At 55.2% G+C, this 19,358-nt stretch overlaps 2 protein-coding genes and 1 non-coding gene across 5 annotated transcripts; all 3 read right to left on the bottom strand.

Annotated features, from left to right (window-relative positions):
* Positions 1 to 813: 813 nt before the first annotated feature.
* On the bottom strand, positions 814 to 8,628 carry FCGRT (Fc fragment of IgG receptor and transporter). Of its 3 annotated transcripts, none has more exons than XM_032838943.1 (7): positions 8,527 to 8,628; positions 7,229 to 7,312; positions 6,435 to 6,686; positions 6,073 to 6,348; positions 1,992 to 2,261; positions 1,410 to 1,526; positions 814 to 1,137 (listed from the first exon to the last, which is right to left on the bottom strand). In XM_032838943.1, exons 2-7 carry the CDS (start codon positions 7,296 to 7,298, stop codon positions 1,055 to 1,057), a joined length of 1,068 nt encoding a protein of 355 aa, XP_032694834.1. In that variant the 5' UTR covers positions 7,299 to 7,312; positions 8,527 to 8,628; the 3' UTR covers positions 814 to 1,054. The 3 variants fall into 3 exon arrangements, with proteins under 3 accessions (XP_032694834.1, XP_032694836.1, XP_032694835.1); XM_032838945.1 differs by having other exon boundaries at positions 8,485 to 8,566; XM_032838944.1 differs by lacking the exon at positions 8,527 to 8,628 and adding an exon at positions 7,401 to 7,474.
* Positions 8,629 to 15,319: 6,691 nt separating this feature from the next.
* RPS11 (ribosomal protein S11) lies at positions 15,320 to 17,593 on the bottom strand. Its single transcript, XM_032839250.1, has 5 exons — positions 17,467 to 17,593; positions 16,623 to 16,754; positions 16,361 to 16,436; positions 15,923 to 16,052; positions 15,320 to 15,505 (listed from the first exon to the last, which is right to left on the bottom strand). Exons 1-5 carry the CDS (start codon positions 17,479 to 17,481, stop codon positions 15,382 to 15,384), a joined length of 477 nt encoding a protein of 158 aa, XP_032695141.1. The 5' UTR covers positions 17,482 to 17,593; the 3' UTR covers positions 15,320 to 15,381.
* LOC116856199 lies at positions 16,161 to 16,242 on the bottom strand. The gene has a single exon (XR_004380498.1). It is a non-coding gene; the product is annotated as a small nucleolar RNA SNORD35 (small nucleolar RNA).
* Positions 17,594 to 19,358: the final 1,765 nt, after the last annotated feature.

Genomic DNA, 19,358 nt, shown 5'->3' with positions numbered 1-19,358 from the left:
CAGAAACCCCGCCCTCCGACCAATGAGCTCTCAGAAGGGGACCCCCAAGGGGCAGGGCCGGTGAGCTCCGCGAAGACCGCGGGCCCCGACGCCACGTCCACAGAGAAGAGCGCGGCCCCAGAGGTTCCGCCCGGCTTCCCAGGGCAGGCGGGTGGGCGGCCCGGGAGGGACGCGGATGCCCAGAACTACAACTCCCGGCAGGCATCGCAGCGGCCTGCCAGACCACCGACCACGTCCAGCGGTACTATTTCCCCAAGCCTCTTGGGTGGTGGTTTGGGGTTTTTTGGAGTTTGGGGTTGTTTTGTTTTGTTTTATTTATTTATTTAAGTACTCTCTACACTGAGGGCGAAGCTGGAGCTCACCACCCCAAGATCAAGAGTCGCATCCTCTTCCGACTGAGGCCAGGCGCCCCGGGAGGTGTATCTTTATCTTTCCCTTTGTCAGCACGGTTTAAGAAAGAAGGGAACCAAGGGCCCAGAGGAGGCATCCCCTTCCCTCAAAGAGGGAACAATGCTTCTCTTCCACTCCACCCAAGGTGACAGGTCCGACTCCAGCCAAGAATTCCTCAAAATGTGTGGCACAGTGTCGGCATTTGGTAAATATTGGTGAAACTTACGAGTGAAAAAGACGTGACTTGGTATATAAAATTGGCATATTCCACAACTGGCAACTGCCTCCGGAGAGATCTGAAGCCCAGGGCTTATGTTCTTTATCCCTACCCCTCCTACGACACACACACATGTTCTCCTAACGACCCCCCCCCCCCCCCCCCCCCCGCGCCCCTCGAAAGTCGAAATGATAAGAACACAATGATTCGGGCCCAAACTCGTGTTTATAGGTGGAGGTGGAAAAGAGCCATGATCATCAGGAGGGGAAACTGAGGCAGATCACACAAGAGGAGAAATCCAGAAGATCATTGGGCCCAGGACTCTTTCTGGAGGCTCAGAAATACCAGGATTCCAGGAGGTCTCACAGCATGAAGGGGGCCTGACTACATTAGCTGGTGGTAGCCAGGATGGAGGGTGATATCAGCAACTGAGAATGAATTTACGTGCTACGAGTCGGCATCCTTGGGCACGCCGGGATCGGGCAGGAGGGCCCCAACATCCTCTTCCCCACGGAGAGACATCCAAGGGGCTGAGGGAAGAGGAAGTGGTTGGGGGAGGTCATGAGAATCTTTGAAATCCCCGGGGTTCCTGACTGCCCCTCCCCCACGTGTGTGTCTGTCTGTCTTTCCCAGTCTCTGTCCTACTCCACAGGTTTCTGTCCCCGCTCAGAGCCTCTGTTTCCTCCCTCCCATCCCACCACCTCCCGTGTCTCTGTTCCTTTCTGTCTAGATCCATGGCCCCCCCTTGGCCCCACTCCAGGTCTGTCCCTCTCTGAGTTCTTTCCCTCTTCCGGCTCCACACCTGGAAGCCCCTTTCTCATCCTCCTCCACAGCAGAGCTCCTCCTGCGGCCACTGCCGTGAGCAGTAAGAAGCCAACGACGATTCCGATCACGGGCACCGAGGATCTGGCTGGTGATTCTGCAGCCAGAGAATGATGTGAGATGCAGAGGGAACCCTCCGGCCCATCGGAGCCAGGGCCAGAGCCTGGGGATTCTCAGTCCCTCCCAACCACACAGATCACAGCATCAGGTTTTTGGGGAGTGGGTGTGGACAGAGGGAACGCCGGTCAGCTGATGTTCTAGGTCTGTGCAGAACGCCCCCGCTTTGCATAGAAGAGTCAAAATGGGTCCCAGTCCCACTGGCCAAGGGACCCATAGCAGCAGGGTGCATGGTAGTCTGACTCGGAGAGAGGAAGGGCGGTCACAGAGCAGGAGCCCGTCAGATTCACAGAGGACTGGCCGTGGCTGAGGGACAACAGGCAGCAGCAGACAACAAATGGTCAGACTAGCAGCCGCAGCGGGGAAGGCAGACCGCAGCAGTGGGGCGGAAGGCGGTTGCAAGGCAGCCAGAGACAGAGAGTATCAGGCCTCCGCAGGACCTTACCCAGCTCCACTGTGAGGGGCTGCGGCAGCCCAGCATGCTGCACCACACAGCAGTAGTGGTGCTCGTCGCCGCTTTTGACCGTCAATGAAGACCAGGCATGGAAGGAGCCGTCGCCATTGGGGCCAAAGTCACCTTCTCCGGAGCCCGCAGCCAGCCCGTTCCGGAGGAACCGCAGTTGTAGCTCCGGGGGATAGAAGGAGAAGGCACTGCAGGTGAGCACAGAAAAGCCAGGGCTCCCAGGTCGGGCCTTCAGGCGCATGGAGGGAGGCTCTGCAGACAAACAGGCAGATAGACCTAAGCCCCAAGCCCATGAACCCCTAGGGCCAGACCTGGTGAGGGCCGGGGAAGGATGTACAGAAGCCTCCATTCCTTCCACTGTAGCCAGCAGGCCCTGCCCTGTCTCCTACACTGTGCTGAGCCTGGAGGATAGAGTGGCAAAGGTAAAGGGACATTCCTGAGGGGATGGGGACCCCCACCTATCCACAGTGAGGATATCCACTGCTCATCCATCCATTCCTTCCTACAACAGACACACACTGAATATCAACCATGTGCCAGACACTCTTCTAGGCACCCAGGACACAGCAGTAAAGACAGACAAAGTTTAGCATCTGCCTTCAGCTCAGGTCATGATCCCAGGGTCCTGGGATTGAGTCCTGTGTCCAGCTCCCTGTTTGGCAGGCAATCTGCTTCTCCCTCTCTCTCTCCCCCATTAGTGCTCTCTCTCTTTCTCTCTCTGTGTCTGTCTCAAAAAAATAAATAAAATCTTTTTAAGCAAAAGTCCTGTCTTCGTGGAGCTCATGTTCTAATGAGGGAAGAGAGATAAATATTTGTGTCCAAATAAATGAAAAGGAAACAGACCGTGAAAGTGTTGTGATGAGAGAAAATAAGACAGATCCTACGGTGGTTAAAGGGTAGTAAGCAGACATGAAAACCGTCATACCAGTGCATTTGAAATTGAAATGAACTGGACAAATGCCTAGGAAATGCAACCTTCCAAAACTGACACAAGAAGAAATAAAAAAACTTGAGTAGTCCTATAATGATTGAATAATTTTAACCCATAACTTAAAAACTTTCCAACAATAAAAGTCTAGGCCCAGGTGACGTCATTGGTGAATTCTTAAAACAAACAAATAAACAAACAAAAACAAGTAGCACATCTACACTTAATTTAGGAAAAAGGCTTCCCTGTAATTCCGTGGAGGAGACAGGAAGGTGGTCTTACAACAAATGATGCTGGGTCAACTGGAGATCCTCGAGGGACAAATGAACCTTGAACCCTTACTTCACACCCTCACATGCAATTACCTCAAGATGGATCACTGTTACATGTAAAAGTTACTTATCAACCAAGCTTCTAGAAGACCTAGAACCTTCATAGCTTTGGGAGAGGAAAGATTTCCTAAAGAGAACACACACAAAAGCTACAGAGAAAAGATGGATGGGTTGCTCTTCATTAAAATTAAGAACTTTTGTTCATTAAAATGTTTCATCAAGGGCACCTGGGTGGCTCAGTGGGTTAAAGCCTCTGCCTTCAGCTCAGGTCATGATCCCAGGGTCCTGGGATCGAGCCCCACATTGGGCTCTCTGCTCCGTGGGGAGTCTGCTCCTCCTCAACTCTCTCTCTCTGCCTACCTCTCTGCCTACTTGTGATCTCTGTCTGTCAAATCAATAAATAAAATATTTTAAAAAAAATGTTTCATCAAGAGGGTGAAAAGATAAGCTGCACACCAGGAGAAGCTATTTCTAATAGAACCATCTGACCTAGCCAAAAGATTCATATCCAGAATATATCAGGAACTCTAATAAGAAAAAGACATAAAAATTCCAATTTAACAATGGGCAAAAACTCGCACACAGCCACTCCAAAAGAGTGGACACTCCACTGTCAATAACATGAAGAAGTTCCCCATCACTAGTCATCAACTTGTTGACCTGAATTTTTTAAAAGATTTATTTAGGGCGCCTGGGTGGCTCAGTGGGTTAAAGCCTCTGCCTTCGGCTCAGGTCATGATCTCAGGGTCCTGGAATCGAGTCCCGCGTCGGGCTCTCTGCTCAGCAGAGAACCTGCTTCCTCCTCTATCTCTCTCTGCCTGCCTCTCTGCCTACTTGTGATCTCTCTCTGTGAAATAAATAAATAAAATCTTTTAAAAAAATAATAAAATAAAAATAAAATAAAAGATTTATTTATTTGAAGAGGGAAGGAGGAGAGGGAGGGAGAGAGAGAATCCCAAGCAGACTCTCTACTGAGCACAGAGCCCAGTGCGGGGCTCGATCCCACGACCCCCAGATCACAACCCGAGCTGAAACCGAGAGCCAGAGGCTTCACCAACTGAGCCACCCAGGCGCCCCCTCACTGTTCTGATTTTGTCCGATTTTTCCAAATCATGTACATGGTGCTCATTTATCATCAGAGAAATGTAAAATGCTTCACAGTAAGACACCACCACATACCAACCGGAATGCTTCAAACTCAAGACAGACGATATCAAAGTCTGGCAAACCTGTGGAGCAACTGGAGTTCTCAAACACAGCTGGTGGGACTCTGAAACGGGCTCAACCCCTTTGAGCAAAATGTTTAGCTCTACCTGCTATAGCTAATCTGGGGCCTACACCACCATACACAAACGGGCTCACGCTTAAGGTCATCTGAAGTTCAAAATCAGTCAACGCCATGTTGATAAAAATTGGGTCAGCTGTTGCCCTTGGGAGGTATGGAATGGGAGGGGACACAAGGAAGTCTTGTAAGGTGCCGAAAATGTTCTAGATCTTGGTACACAGGCATCCATTAAACACAATCAATGTACTTTAGGTAGGTGAGTTATACCTCAATGAAAAAGAAAAAACAGAGACACTGTAGTGAATGAATGGACAAAACAGTGGCATGGGAGGGGGTGCCTGGGTGGTTCAGTGGGTTAAAGCCTCTGCCTTCGGCTCAGGTCATGATCCCAGGGTCCTGGTATGGAGCCCCACATCGGGCTCTCTGCTCAGCAGGGAACCTGCTTCCCCCTCTCTCTCTCTGCCTGACTCTCTGCCTACTTGTAATCTCTGTCAAATAAATAAATAAATCTTAAAAAAACAAACAAACAAACAAACAAACAGTGGCATGGGAGACAGTAATGGGGGTGGTATGGGGAAACACTTTAACCAGGGTGATCAGAGAGGACCCAGTCATGGCAGGACCCCAAGGAAGAGAACTGTAAGCAGACAGGACAGCAGGTGCAAAGGGCCTGAGGAGGGCAAGAACCTGACAGTTGGAGAAAGGGAAAAGAGAAAGCCAGCATGGCTGGGGTGTTGTGGAATTATAGTGATGGAAAGCAGCCAGGCCCAGCCACTGGCAGGGATGGGTGGGCCACAGAGTAGAGGCAGCATTGTAGCGTGAGACTAGAGAAAAGCTAATAGACAGTTTTAAGTAGTGGTAGGCTAGGAGCTCATTTATGTTTCAAAACATTCCTCTGGATGCTAGGCAGAGCATGGTCTGTCCTGAGGGCCAGGATGGAAGTTGGGATTGCAAGATGGGGACACTGAGGACAAAAGAGGCCCTGAGAATCCCCCAGCCATGCGTGGAAGTACAGCTGGGCTGTTTCTGTGTTTAACGGGGGGGGTCAGGCAAGGCATCATGGGGGTCCAAAAGAGGCAAGCAGAAAGCCTCACGGGCCACAGGAAAACCTCCCCGGCTGTGACACCAGAGGAGCGGATAGAGAAGGGCAGAGGTGGAGAAAGGGGAAGGCTGATGTAGGCTCGAGAAACTCTGGGTGAGCGTGTCTGCCTGAGCCAAGCAGGTGCAGGCTGAGGGGAGGGACAGAGGCCACTGCCCCTTGAGGCCTCCAGGCCAGGCTGAGGACCTCGGCTCTGTCCAGAAGTCTCTGAGCTCCAGGGGAGGGCTGTGTGTGGGAGAGCAGCGAGGACAGATCTGGGTGTGGAAAGACCCTCTGGGACATGTCGGGGAGGGCTGCAGTGGGGAGAGTGGAGGCCAGGAGGCCAGGGAAGAGGCTGGGGGAAGAAGAGGAGGCCGAGGATGGGGGTGCGGGGGCGGAGAGCTCCATGGGGACCAGGGATCCCTCTGGAGGTTGCTCACCCTTCCACTCCAGGTTCCCACGGCCCCTCTCCAGATGGCCCAGCAGCCGCTGGGGGCAGGAGTTGAGCAGGAAGGTCTTCTCCTTGCTGACCGCCCCCGCGTGCTGCATCCACGTCTTCTGGATGGTCTCAGTCTCGGGCCAGTCCCCATCCCAGGTGCCCAGCTTAGGGTCGAAAGTCATGAAATCCTCACCGTTCAGAGCAAACTTGGCCACGGGCACCGAGGCGTTGTCGGGGCCCAACTCACAGCCCAGCAGGCCCTGCAGGGTGTAGGGTCCTGGGGTGCCCACATACAGGTAAGCAGGACCCAAGAGCAGGGGGCCCGGCCCCTCCACGCTCAGACCCCGGGGGTCTGGTTCTTACCTCCTTCCTCCAAGGCTTTGAGACCTTCAAGAAACAGCTCCTGCTTGCTCCGCAGGTCGGTCGTCTCTTTCTCCCAATACCAGGAGACCTGGTTTTCCCAGACCCAAGCCCCACATGGCTCGGCCTCGGCCCGCAGGTTATTGTAGCTCAGGTACTGCTGGGGACCCAGCCAGCCGGATACCCAGAAGGCAGGGGCCCCAGGGGCAGGAGAGGACACGGCAGTGAGGTGGTACAGGAGCGAGAGATGGCTCTCTGCGGGAGGGAGACAGAGGCCAAGAGAGCAGGTGTGGGGAGGACCTAGACTGGGGACAGGACGGATACTCTGAAAGAGAAAAGACTCAACCCCAAAGAGGAAGGACAGACCAGACAGTGGGAGACAGCCTGGGGGCGACGGGTTCATGGGACAGACGCAGAGAGGAAAGGGACAGACTGGGGAGGGACAGACCCAGAGAGAGGGGCTGGGGCCACATTCAGAGAGAGGGGACAGGCTTGGTGGGGGACAGACTCCCAGAGAAGGACAGATCCACGAGGTGGAGGACAGACTTGGGGCGGAGGCGACAGAGTGGAAGCGGACGACGCAAAAAGGACGGGAACAGACCCAGAGAAAGGGGGTGACAGACTCAGAGAGAAGCGACCGGTGGCCCGCAGACGCAGCCACGGAGGAAGAACAGCGATAAAGTGACTCTCGGTGAAGGTCGGGCCAGTCCGAGTGAAACCTCAGATTTCGCTTCGCTTCCCTAGTCCCTTCCCGGCCGCCGGCGCCTCCCTCCTACCCCGCAGCCGCCGCCCCTCACCTGCGCGCACCGTCGGCAGCAGGAACAGCAGGAAACCGAGCCCCCAGGGCCGAGGCCGGGGGACCCCCATCCTGAGCGGGAGACCTGGGGCGGGAGGGGGCGCGTGACTGCTCCGACCCCCGCCCCGCCCCCTCCTCCCCCAGCTCCCGAGGGGCTCGGCCAGCACGCGCACCCGCGCCTGGGGGCCCCGGGGCTCCGCGACCGCGGCTGGCCACCCTGCCCTCCACCCCGGCGAACTTTCACCCCTTCATTTGATCTTTTTGGGTTAATTAATTACAGAGCTTGGATAGGCTGAGAGTTCTGTCTCAGCGCTCGGCCCCGCCTCTTCCTCCTCCCTCAGACCCTGGAATCCGAGCCCCAGCTCCTCCTCCTCAGACGGAGAGCGCGAGCCCTCGGCCCCTCCTCCCTCAGACCTGGGAGTTCAGGCCCCCCAGCTCCTTCCTTTCTGAGACCCAGGGGTCCGGGCCCCGGCCCCTCCTCCCTCAGACCCAGGGGTCCAGGGCCTCCAGCCGCCTCCTCCCTTAGAGCCAGGAGTCCTCACCCCCAGATCCCTCCTTTCTGAGACCCAGGGGTCCGGGCTTCCAGCCTCTCCTTCCCCAGACCCCGGAGTCCGAGTCCCCAGCCCCCTCCTCCTTCAGACCCAGGGGGTCCAGGGTGCCTCCACTCCCGCGCCACTCTTCCCTCAGACCCGAGAGCCCCTGTCCCAGGGCCCCTCCTACCCCAGACCCAGGAGTCCAAACCCCCAGCCCCCTCCTCCATCAGGCCAAGGAGTCCAGGGCCTCCAGCCCCTCTTCCCTCAGACCCAGGAGTTCAGACTCCCGGCCACCTCCTTCCCCAGACCCAGGAGTCCCCACCCCCTGCACCCTCCTTTCTGAGACCCAGGGGTCTGGGCCCCCCAACCCCTCGTTCCCCAGACCCAGGAGTCCATAGCCCTCAGCCCCCTCCTCCTTCAGGCCAAGGAGTCCAGGGCCTCCAGCCCCTCCTCCCTCAGACCTGGGAGTCCAGGCCCCCCAGCCTCTCTTCCCTCGGATCCGGGGGTCCAGACCCCCAGCCTCTCCTTCCCCAGACCCAGGAGTCCAGGCCCCCCAGCCACTGCTTCCCCAGACCCGGAAGTCCAAGTCCCCAGTCCTCTCCTCTCTCAGACCGAGGTGTCCAGGCCCCCTCCCACCGCCCACTCCAGCCCCTGGCCCCCTCCTCCCTCAGACCCGGAGCGCAGGACCCCAAACCACTCCTCCCTCAGATCCGTGAGTCCCGACCGCTGCCCGTCCTCCCTCGGCCTGGGCCCCAGCTCTGCTCACAGCAGTGAAGTTCCCTTCCAGCCTGCAGCCCGAGCTGGCTCCCGTGACTGGAGACCCCAGTTCCTCTCTCACATCCTGTCCGGAGACTGCTCCCTGACTTCGGGAATATTCAACCCCGCCCCCCAGCGGCAGGGCACACCCCAGGCCCTGCGCCCAGCCTCTTAGTATTGTCTCTGCCTCGCTCTTGAAAACTTTTTTTCTTTGTTTCTTTTCCTTTTGATCCTTCTCTGTTGCTCCCTGTTTGTTATTTTGTGGTGGGAGCCACCCAGCGAGTTTATGACAAAGTTGAGAGCCCCACGCTGTCAGAGTCCAGACTTGGGAGTCTCGGGGGGTTCTCTTCTTACCTCCTTGTCCAACCACCCCCACCTCCCACCCCTTCACCAGCTCTTGCTACGGTGAATGTTCCCCAGACTCCTTCTAAATTTCCTCCTTGGAACCCGTCCCCTAAGTGTCCCCTTAAAATGCTTTTACACTTCTTTAGTATCTTCTGGATTCAGCGTCAATAACATAGTCCCAAGATACATTGCTGTCTGTCGAGGCCCCCCGCCCACACCGCGGCCGCCCTGCCTCCATTACACTGGAATGTTGTGCATACATAGAAAGAGACTTATTTTGAGGGATTGGCTCATGTGACAGTGCTGGCTTAGCAAGTCTAAAATATGATAGGGGGTGGCTGGCAGCCTGGGGACTCGGGAAGGAGTTGCGGGTCAGGTCCCACAGCAGCAGGCTGGAGAAGCAGGGAGAGTGGATCTTGCTCGGGAAAGTCTGAAGGCGGTCTGCCCGCCTGGGGGAGGTCCGTTTTGTCCTTCTGTTCAGGCTTCCAGCAGATGGGCTGCAGCCCACCCACGTTCTGGAAGGGCAGTCTGCTTTCCTCCAAGTGCCGGGGCTTTAGTGGAAGTCTCATACCAAAACATCCTCATAGAAACCTCCAGAGTAATGTTTGACCCAACAGCTGGGGCCCGGACCCCACCAAGTTGACACATGAAATTAACTATGACACGTGGTCCATCTGTATTCAACTTAGCGCTGGATTTCTTTTCGTTCCTCTCCTTGGTCCTGTTAGAATGTCCACTAAGATCCACCCTCGGGGCCTCTAATGGTGCTGAAGGATCCTGCGTTCATCCCCCCACAAATCCTGTTACAGCACCCTCTGTTTTCTCAAAGCCTCCGAGGAAACTGCAGGCCCAGCTGTCCCACTGTGTCCCTAGGGATCTGGCTATGTCTCTAGGGGACCATTCCAGCAGCCCTGGGGCTCTCATTTTAGAGACCTCAAGACCAAAAACAAGCAAAGTGAATAATAAAAAAATAAAGGCTTCAGGTTCTTCTTGTGATGTTCCTTGGACCCTGGTATAAAAAGGCCAATGTCTTGTGACAGTGCGCCCCAGGACCCTGCTTTACCTTCCCTTGGAGCCTGGAAACCATCGCCCACGTGTCCTGGCCAGAGGTCTCTCCTTGGCCCCGGGTCTCTGGTATCTCAGGTCCCCACCCCCATGCCCTTTGGGTCCCCTGATAGAATCCTGAGGCCCAGACATAACGTCTGCAACAGCTTCTGCTAATCTCATTCTTGGAATCGGCCACCCCACCCCTGGGATCCTGCTAAGCCAGTCGTGAATGTTCTCCCTGGTGTGACCCCAGAGGGGCCTCAGCCCCAGGCCCTTGTCTCCTGCTACAACGTTCCTACCAGCAGCAACCCTCCCACATTTCTCAGACACTTGCCATCAGGCCTTTCCCATACCTCCTCGTCAGCTAGACTGTTGCTCTCTCACCCTCAAGGGCCTGGGGACCCCACTGAAAAGGGACCCTGAGGTCTTGCTATGTGTGTCCTCTTTAGGTCCCTGAGTCCTACTCTACTGGTTAAGAAACCTCCCCCCCCCCCCCCCCCCCCCCACAAGGGATCTTCTCTATAGTCTATATCCCTAAATAATGCCATAAGGGACATGCCCTGGGCTCCTGCCACAGTGCTCCCGGAACGCTAGGACATTGTCCCTGGGGCTTCCATGACACTCACGTTTTGCCTGCCTGTCCTTCAGCTCCTGCTTTACCCCTCTCCGGTTATCTGTCTCCTCTGGATGTCTTTGGTCCTGGTACAATGTCCCATCAACTGTCACTGCCACACCTGTCAGAACACTGCTCTAATATTCACTGGGTTGCCGAAAAGTCCTTGATGGTGGCGGGGGCCGGGGGTTGCTGGGTGGCTCATTTGGTTAAGCGTCTGCCTTTAGCTCAGGTCATGATCTCAGGGTCTTGAGATCAAGACCCACACTGGGCTCCCAGCTCAGCAGGGAATCTGCTTTTCCCTTTCCCTCTTCCCCTGCCTGTGCTCTTTCTGTCTCTTTCTCTCTCTCTCTCTAATGAATAAATAAAATCTTAAAAAAGAAAAAATAAGAGTGTCTCCTAGCTCTACCATGAAGTCCTGCTTCAACACTCCAAGGGCCAGCTAGTCTGTGTCCTCCGGGCTCTGGGAAAATTCCCGCAGGGTTTTCCCCACGTGTCCCAGGGTCATGCTCTGGATCACTCATTTATTTCCCACTGCTGCTGTAATTCAACCATGAACTCAGCAGCTCGAAACTACACAGATTTTTGATCTTACACTTCTGGAAGTCAGACATCTAAAATGGTCCACAGCTCTGGTTCTTTCTTAAGACTTGAGGGAAGAATCCGTTCCCCTGCCTTTTCTGGCTTCTGGAAGCTTCCTGCATTGTTATGGCCCCTTCCTCCAGCTTCAAAGCCAGCCACACTTCTGCTTCTCTCCCTTCTGACCTCTGTGTGCGTGCGGCCATCCAGCCTCAAATCTCTCTCTGACTCTGATCTTCCCATCTCCCTCTTATTTTTTTAAATTAATTTTTATTAAACGTGTAAGAACGAATATTTTTCTCAGCCTGTGGGGGAGCAAGCCCACAAAGGTGGTGTTGTTAGTTTCATATTCTACCCAGCTGAACTAACCAGCCAGCCACTCGGCCCCCACCTTCCTCTTACAGGTACTCTAGGGATTGCATTGGTCCCCTGGATAATCCCAGATCATCTCCCCATCTCAAAACCCTGAATTTAATTGCATCTGCAAAGTCAGGCTTATCATATGAAGTGACAGATTCCCAGGTTTCAGGGGATTACGGCATTCATATTTGGGGGAATGTCAGCCTACCACAGTCAGGAAGGATGCCCTTCTTTGTCCCTGTTAGAATACCCGCCTCTGACCTCCTCTGCCAGGGCTGGGCCTTGAGGGCTCTCAGTCAGCCAGAACAATCTCAGTCAGCCAGAACATTCCCCATAACATCCCTCCTTTCTGCTAAAAGAGAGAAAGCCTTCAGGGTCGCTTAGGACCCACTGGGAGTCCCTTCTAGGTGTTCTGGGGTCCTGTTTATTTATAGCAACTCCTGGGTGTCCCTTCTCATATTCCCAGAGTCCGTCTCTAACGTCCTAACTGTGCCCTCCAGAGCCCCTGGGCTCCTGCTGTTCCCCAGGGGCCCACTATAAAGAAGAGGAAACCCATGGCAGGACCAGTTACGTAATTTGCAGGGCTTGGGGCAAACGAAAATGTGGGGCCCCTCGTTCCAACTTCAAGACGGTTCGAGCAGAGCACTGAACCATTGAACCCAGGGTGGGTCCCTTCTGAACGACGTCTGAAGCTGCCTTGGCCCTGGGGACTGTGCACTATGATCGCGCCCTCTGCACCTGCACCAGTAGTGCCCCCTACTGACCCCGGGAGGTAATCTCGCCTGAGTTCAAAACCAAATCCTCCTTCTTCCACGTTGGCTTTTCTGAGCCCTGTTTTTTATCTATAAAGTGGGGATAACGATTCTGCCAACCTCAGGAGAGAGGCTTCAGGGAGTCAAGGACTGGGCATGGGGCAAATGTAGGGCAGAACAGTAACATTTGTTTCCTTTAATGTGCACCCCTCCCTACCCCCGACTCCCAGCTGCTCTTAGGGTCCCAGGGATCTGAGACGCCATGCCCCGGATGTCTTGCTCCCTCTTGCATCCGCAGGGGCCAGCACAGTAAATATTGGTAGAATGAATGATGGCAACCACGAAGGACCTTGGGCTGGTTTGATAAGCCCCTGAAACTTTTCTAGAAAGGCTTTGATGTCCTGCTAGAACATTCTAGCAGAATCTCTTATAGCTCTCTGTGATAACATAGAACAGAGCTGGGACCTACCAGAATGTTAGACTCCCAGGGATTTGCCATGATAGGCTCCGGGATGTTGGGCAAAATGCCCCAAAATGGGGCAGCAGGATGGCTTAGACACATACAGAAGCTACTTCAAGTTCCCCAGACTCCACTCACAGACCTCGGGACCAGATCAGACCAGTCAAATGATTTCAGGTGCCTGCTCCCAGAAGTCCTGCTGTGGTAGAGTACCACGGAGGCTGCACCAATGATTGCCGGGGGAGGGGCCGTCGTCGCCTGCTAATGAGCGGCAGAGCTGGAAATCAGAACAGGGCCTGTGGTCACCATGTTTTCACTTGGAGGTATCTCTTCATGGTCCCTGCTTCCGCTGAGCTCCAAGGACAGGCCTGCCTTGTGGGATGCGGGATTTAACTGTTTACGCCCCTGAACATGTACGGGTGCTTCCAACTTGTCCACGTGCTAGGGATGCGGAGCTCACCTTCCAGTGCTTAACAGGTAAACGAACACGCTCCATCACAGGGGTTTGTGCAATAAACATACACATACACAAGAAATGGGCTTCATCGGTCTCTGCAGGGCAATCACGCCGGGAAGGGTGGTTGGGCAGCTTGGTGGTTTGGCCGGATGGCAAGAGGCTGGGGAGCACTATAGCCGAGGCAACGAAGGAGGGAGCCAGGTGGACACCTGAGCGGAGAGCTGCCAGGCAGTGGGCACAGCCAGTGCGAAAGCTCAGAGGAGGGAGCAAGTCTGCTGGGCGCTGCCCACCTAAGCAGTGCGGAGGGCAGAGGGCAAGCGCTGAGGCTGTGACAGTCCGGCCCCAGAGTGGTCTCTGGCTGTCACCTGACTCTAAAAAAGGGTAGACACGGTGGTCACCTCCCTCCAGGCACAAGTGGCATGGCCCCAGGGCGTCTCTCCTTGGTCTTTGCCACATGACCCACCAGACCCAGCACAGGTGTCCCCCAGCACACACCAGGCAGGCAGCCCACCCGCGACTATGTACCCTAACACAGTGGGGTGCCAAGGAGACACCCCAAGACCACTGGGAGGGAACAAGGTAGCTAGCTGGGCTGCTGTCAACAGCGCAGCCCCACCCCAAACGGAAACACCTGTGGTGGGGGGGGCTCCTGGGGCCACCTCAGAGCCCTTCTGGGTCCCAGGCCCCTCCCTCGGGGTCTCTGCCTTCCCGCACGGGTGGGGTGGGGCAGGTTTACAGGCTGAAACTCCAGGGCGGTGCCCCCTTCTGACCTGTCCCTGCCCCTTCCTGCCCCCTTTGATGCGGCCCCACTTCCTCTGGCAGGAACCCCCGCCCTCGCTGGGTCTGGGTAAAAAGGAGCCGCGGAGCCGGTCCAGAGGCGGTGTCCCTGGAGGTAGCAGCTCCTCTCTCCTCTCGGCCCTGTCTCCCAACCCTTGTACCAGTGCTGTGCCTCAGTCCCTGGTACAGGCATGGGGGGCAGGGACCTGGGGATTCCAGCAGCACCAAGCCCCAAGGGCTGAAGCCATCAGGTGCCTCCTTCTCCCCTGGCTGCCAGCTTCAACTCCGGTGAGGGTCTCTCTACAGCTTATAATAGCCACTCCCCCCTCCTCAATCCCGCCACCTTGCTGCCCCCCCAGGTCTATCATCTTGAACTTGATTTCCTGCTCAAGGTCCGTCTGGTCTTCTTCTGAAACCTGAGTCTGTCACTACCTGTGGTCTCCGACCTTGCTCAGAACCCAGCTGAGTCCCTTTCGGGTCTCTTAACTGATCCTCAAGGTCCCTCTTTCCTTAATAGACTGCCTTCCACTGTTCGGGTCAACCTCTCTCCCTTCCCCACATTTTCCTGACACTCCGCATCACCATCTGGCCATGTCAGAAGGCTCTTTCCCTGACCCTGTCCCCATTTCTCTCCTCCAAGGCCACTCTGACCTAGTCAGCCTCCCTTCCAGGGCCTTTCCTAACCCACGTCTAGCAGCCTGCAAGGGGGTGCTGCTGAGGTGGGTCCCAGGCTGGCTCCAGCTTGCCTCACTAGGAGAGGGGCCTTCAAAGCCAGTTTCCTTGGACTTTCAGGCAAAGGAAGTTTCTAGAACCTGAGTGAGACCTGGAGCTCAGCTGCTCATCCAGGGGAGAACCTGTTGCGACAGAGGAGTTTGCTCATCTGCAAAGGGGCATGGTGCTCACTCAGGAAGGGGCAGCGTGGCCTGGGGCTGGAGCGGGGAGCTGCCTGGCCTCCGTGCTTCACTCCTCCACTGTCGGGGGGAGACAGAAAAGCCCAGGCTGAAGTCAAGACCCCCGAGGCTCAGAATCGGGCAGCACAGGACTCCGCAAGCCCATCCGCCAGCCCCCTGCCCCCCCCACTTCCCCAACCTTAGCCAGGTCCAGAGGGCCCTCCGCCCTCACTCACTTCCTCCCCAGAGACTGGGGGGTGGGGGGCACACCCCAACGACAGGTAGAAGGGCTTACTTATTCCGACAACAAGAGGTGGCATGGACCAAAAGGAGACCCAAAAAGGGGAGCAGTGTCTTAATACAGGTTCCTATCTTCACCCAGAGATGTGAGGACAGGAAGGATGTGGCTCCCGGTCCCTCCTTTATACTGGGGTCCAGAGAACGAGAGAGAACCCCATTTTTTGCCATCAACCCCATTCCACTCCCAGGAACAACCCCTCTGGCAAAGGAGCAGATACCCTGGGCCAGGTCCCCGACTGGGAAAATAACTTTATTTTCTTCAGGGGTGTAGACAGGTGTCTAGTCTCAGAACTTCTGGAACTGCTTCTTGGTGCCAGCGGCCTTTGTGACTTTGAGCACGTTGAAACGCACTGTCTTGCTCAAGGGCCGGCACTCGCCCACTGTGACGATGTCGCCGATCTGGACATCTCTGTGGAGAGGGGCAGGGGCTGTGTCACGGGCTGGCCTGTCCCATGCAGGCCACTAGAGGCCGAGGCCTCTCTGCTTTGCCCCCACCCCCGAACTCTACCCAAGCTCCAGTTTCCAGTTCCACCTGTCCCCGGTCATTATTTATTGAACACAAACTGTGTCCAAGGTACCAAACCCAAAGCTGGACAGAGGACACTCCAAACCTTTCGGAGGCCTCTCGGGGCAGAAGACCTCTATCGATCCCCTCCACTATACCCAGACTGGAGGCTCCTGAGGACATGTGCTTGGTTGCACAGTCTCCTCACACCATCTCCAACAGTTTAGTACCCACACAGAGGCCAGGTCGCGTGTCACTCAGCCTCGGGGGCACACCACGCCCTCCTCTCTGCCTGGGAACCTGCGGGCCCACTGTGTTCACCTGAAGCAGGGCGACAGGTGGACGGACATGTTCTTGTGGCGCTTCTCAAAGCGGTTGTACTTCCGGATGTAGTGGAGGTAGTCTCGGCGGATGACAATGGTCCTCTGCATCTTCATCTTGGTCACCACACCTGGGAGGAAGGGACGGGCTATAGGTCAGCCCCATGGGGAAGGGGGGGTTTGGGCAGCCCAGAGCATGCTGGGAACTGGGAGCTACCTAGGTAGGATCCCAAGCCCTGTTGCTGACATCGGCTGTGCCAACTGGCCTTCTCAACATGCCCATGGTGGGCGTCTGAAGACCATCTTGAAAAGACATCTGCCAGTGCCCCCCTGGAACCAGGAGTCTGTCCACCCCCTCCTCACCCAGTCTAGCATCCCCGGGCCCATCATCCCTCAGATCCAGAAATCTGAACCCAAGCACCCAGGTGCCCTCACTCACCAGACAGAATCCGCCCTCGGATGGAGACATTACCAGTAAAGGGGCACTTCTTGTCAATGTAGGTGCCCTCAATGGCCTGAATAAGGGAAAGAAGCAAGCCTTGCACAAGCACTTCCTGAAATAACCAGGGGGTGTGGCCCCGGGTCCCGAACTACATTTCCCACCAGCCCCGGGACCAGCCACCCAGCTGTGGCCAAGGTTACTGGTTTGCGCACACACGTGCAGGAACCCAGGGGTCTCCTTCCGAGGGTAGCCCCCATACCTCCTTGGGCGTCTTGAAGCCCAGACCGATATTTTTGTAGTATCGTGGGAGCTTCTCCTTGCCAGTTTCTCCAAGCAGGACCCTCTTCTTATTTTGAAAGATGGTTGGCTGCTTTTGGTAGGCACGCTCAGTCTAGATGAACGAGGAGGAAGCTGGTGAGCCCGGAGACTGCAACTCGGCCTGGAAGCCTTCCCAGAAACCCCAGAACCTATCCTTCCTAGCATTTACTCCCCAAACGACAGCCTCCCAAGCTTCGATCACTACCACTGAAAACACTCACCCCGAGACTCTTGAGTTGAGACTCAACTCTGAACCAGTGTTTACTTCGGCATTTATGCTCTAAAACACCTCCCCTCACCTGCAGCACTCATTCCTTAAAACCCAGGCGCACAAAATCATTCCTCTAACAACGTGAACATCTTTCAGCAACGACTACTCTCCAAGCCCCAAGGACACCCACCCAGGATTCCTTATATAATACATGCGATTTCAGAAATAAATACCAAAACCACGGGCTTCCTGGATTAGCCCTTAGGGCTCAGTTCTCACAGGATTAACCCGACGGCCCAAGGCCTCCGGAAAAACCACCCCGTAAACCCTGAGTTTTAAGAAGATAACTCCAAAAAGGCTTGAGCCGCCACTAAACCCCACGCGGGGAGCCCCCGGGACTTAGGAGGCGCTAATCTAGATTAATTCGAAGACACGCGTCCCCGAGGTAAAGCCTGGGAAATCGAGGTCGCCTGGCATCAGCCCTCAAACTGGGGCGCGTGGTCCTTCTCTCCGGGACGCGCCCCTGAGGCCGAGGGTGGGCCCCGCAGCATCCGCGCCAGCCCCGAGCCCGCACCTGAATGTCCGCCATCTTTCCGGCCGCCTCAAAAAAGGAAAGGCGGAAAGGCGTCCGGGTTTCCTTATCGACTGCACAGGGGCAAAGGAGGAAGTGACGAAAGGGGGCGGGACACGGTTTGGGGCGGGGCCTCGGGCGCGACTGTGATTGACGGGCGGCCCAAAGCCCGCACGGACGCCCCACAGGATGAAGGGCTGGGGGTTGGGAAGCGGCGGAAGCGGTCTCGCCAAATTCACGCCAGGAATGCGCTGGTCCTGCTAGTTCACGTTGGGAAGGCGAGGCCAGCTTCTAGCCCCGTAACGTTACCGCGAGAGTTATAGGGAGGTGGGCATGTTTCGGCGGGGCTAAGATCACGTGGAGTATGGAGACAGCGTGGCTGTGCGCCTGCAGAATTCAAACGGGATGCGGTGGCGGCCATCTTTTTGCGGGGCGGTGGGCGGTCTTAAGAGCATGAGCCGACGGCGCTGACATCTTTATGAGGGGCGGGCGTGGACCATGAGTTTTCTTCCCCTGAGTAATGAAGTTGTGCTTTATACCCTGTTTCATCCCCCAGACAGTGGTGGTTTAGTGAAAAACAAAACAAACACCCCTGTGCTGATTTTCTGTCTGTAACAGCACTGTCCATTAGAACATTCCGCAGCGATGGAAATGTTCTATTATCCGGACTATCCAACACGGTGGCTGCCTTCACTTCAAATGTGTATGAGACTGAGGACCTGAATTTTTAACTTAGTTCCATATTATTTAATTTAAATTTACACAGCTAGCGACGCCTGGGTGGCTCGGTTGGTTGGGCAGCTGCCTTCGGCTCGGGTCATGATCCCAGAGTCCTGGGATCGAGTCCCGCGTCAGGCTCCTTGCTCATCAGGGAGCCTGCTTCTCCCTCTGCCTCTGCCTGCCATTCTGTCTGCTTGTGCTCTCTCTCTCTCTCTCTCTCTGGCAGATAAATAAATAAAATCTTAAAAAAAAAAAAATTTAAAAAAAATAAAAAAAAATTTACACAGCTACATGGAGCTAACTAACATCTATAGCATTGGGCGGTGCAGGTCTATAACTGGATACAAATTTGTTATTTTATCACTTGTTAGAAAGCAAAGTCTTAACGAAGCACAGGTTTTAATATTTTTTATTTTTTTCGATTCGGCTGACAAAAAATTGCTCTCCCAGGGTCCGAAGGCTCGTCTCAATTTGTGTACTTATCCTGTAGCATGAGGCACTGTTGCACAGGCCACATTTAGTGATGAGGCGCTTCCATTTTTTTTCTTAACTGCAGAACGCTCCTCTCCTCCTTCCTTGCTGCTTCTAAAACTTGTAGATCCTTCTGGGGCTTGGGACTTTTCAACTTGCTGTTCCTTCAACTGAATTCTTTTTTTTTTTTTAAGACGTTATTTATTTATTTGACAGGCAGAGATCACAAGTAGGCAGAGAGGCAGGTAGAGAGAGGAAGAGAAGCAGGCCTCCTGCTGAGCAGAGAGCCGGATGGGGGGCTGGATCCCAGGACCCTGGGACCATGACCCGAGCCTAAAGCAGAGGCTTTAACCCACTGAGCCACCCAGGCGCCCCTTCAACTGAATTCTTTGTTCAGCGCCTCACCTCTCAGGCAGGCTTCCGAGGAAACTAACCCCCCACACCACCACCAGATTCCACACTGGTGACCCACTATGAAGAGGGTGAGATTTCTGGGGCGATTGGTCGCTCAGTCGGTTGACCGTCTGCCTTCTACTCGGTTAACCCCCGCCCCCCCGCCGCGTGCTCTCTCTCAAATAAATACATGAAGTCTTTTAAAAAGAGTGTGAGGTGTCCATAGCTCTGCTAGCAGGCTGGATTTTACATTTATCCCATTTCCCTTTCTCCACTAGAAGGAAGGCAGGAATTTTTACCTGCTTTGCTCT

This window comes from Lontra canadensis, unplaced genomic scaffold (genome assembly GCF_010015895.1).
Source record: "Lontra canadensis isolate GAN:19392208 unplaced genomic scaffold, GSC_riverotter_1.0 scaffold107, whole genome shotgun sequence".
In the NCBI taxonomy this organism is placed as follows: Eukaryota; Metazoa; Chordata; class Mammalia; order Carnivora; family Mustelidae; genus Lontra; species Lontra canadensis.
The sequence above is the reverse complement of the archived record's forward strand: the minus strand, read 5'-3'. Positions and strand labels throughout refer to the sequence as shown.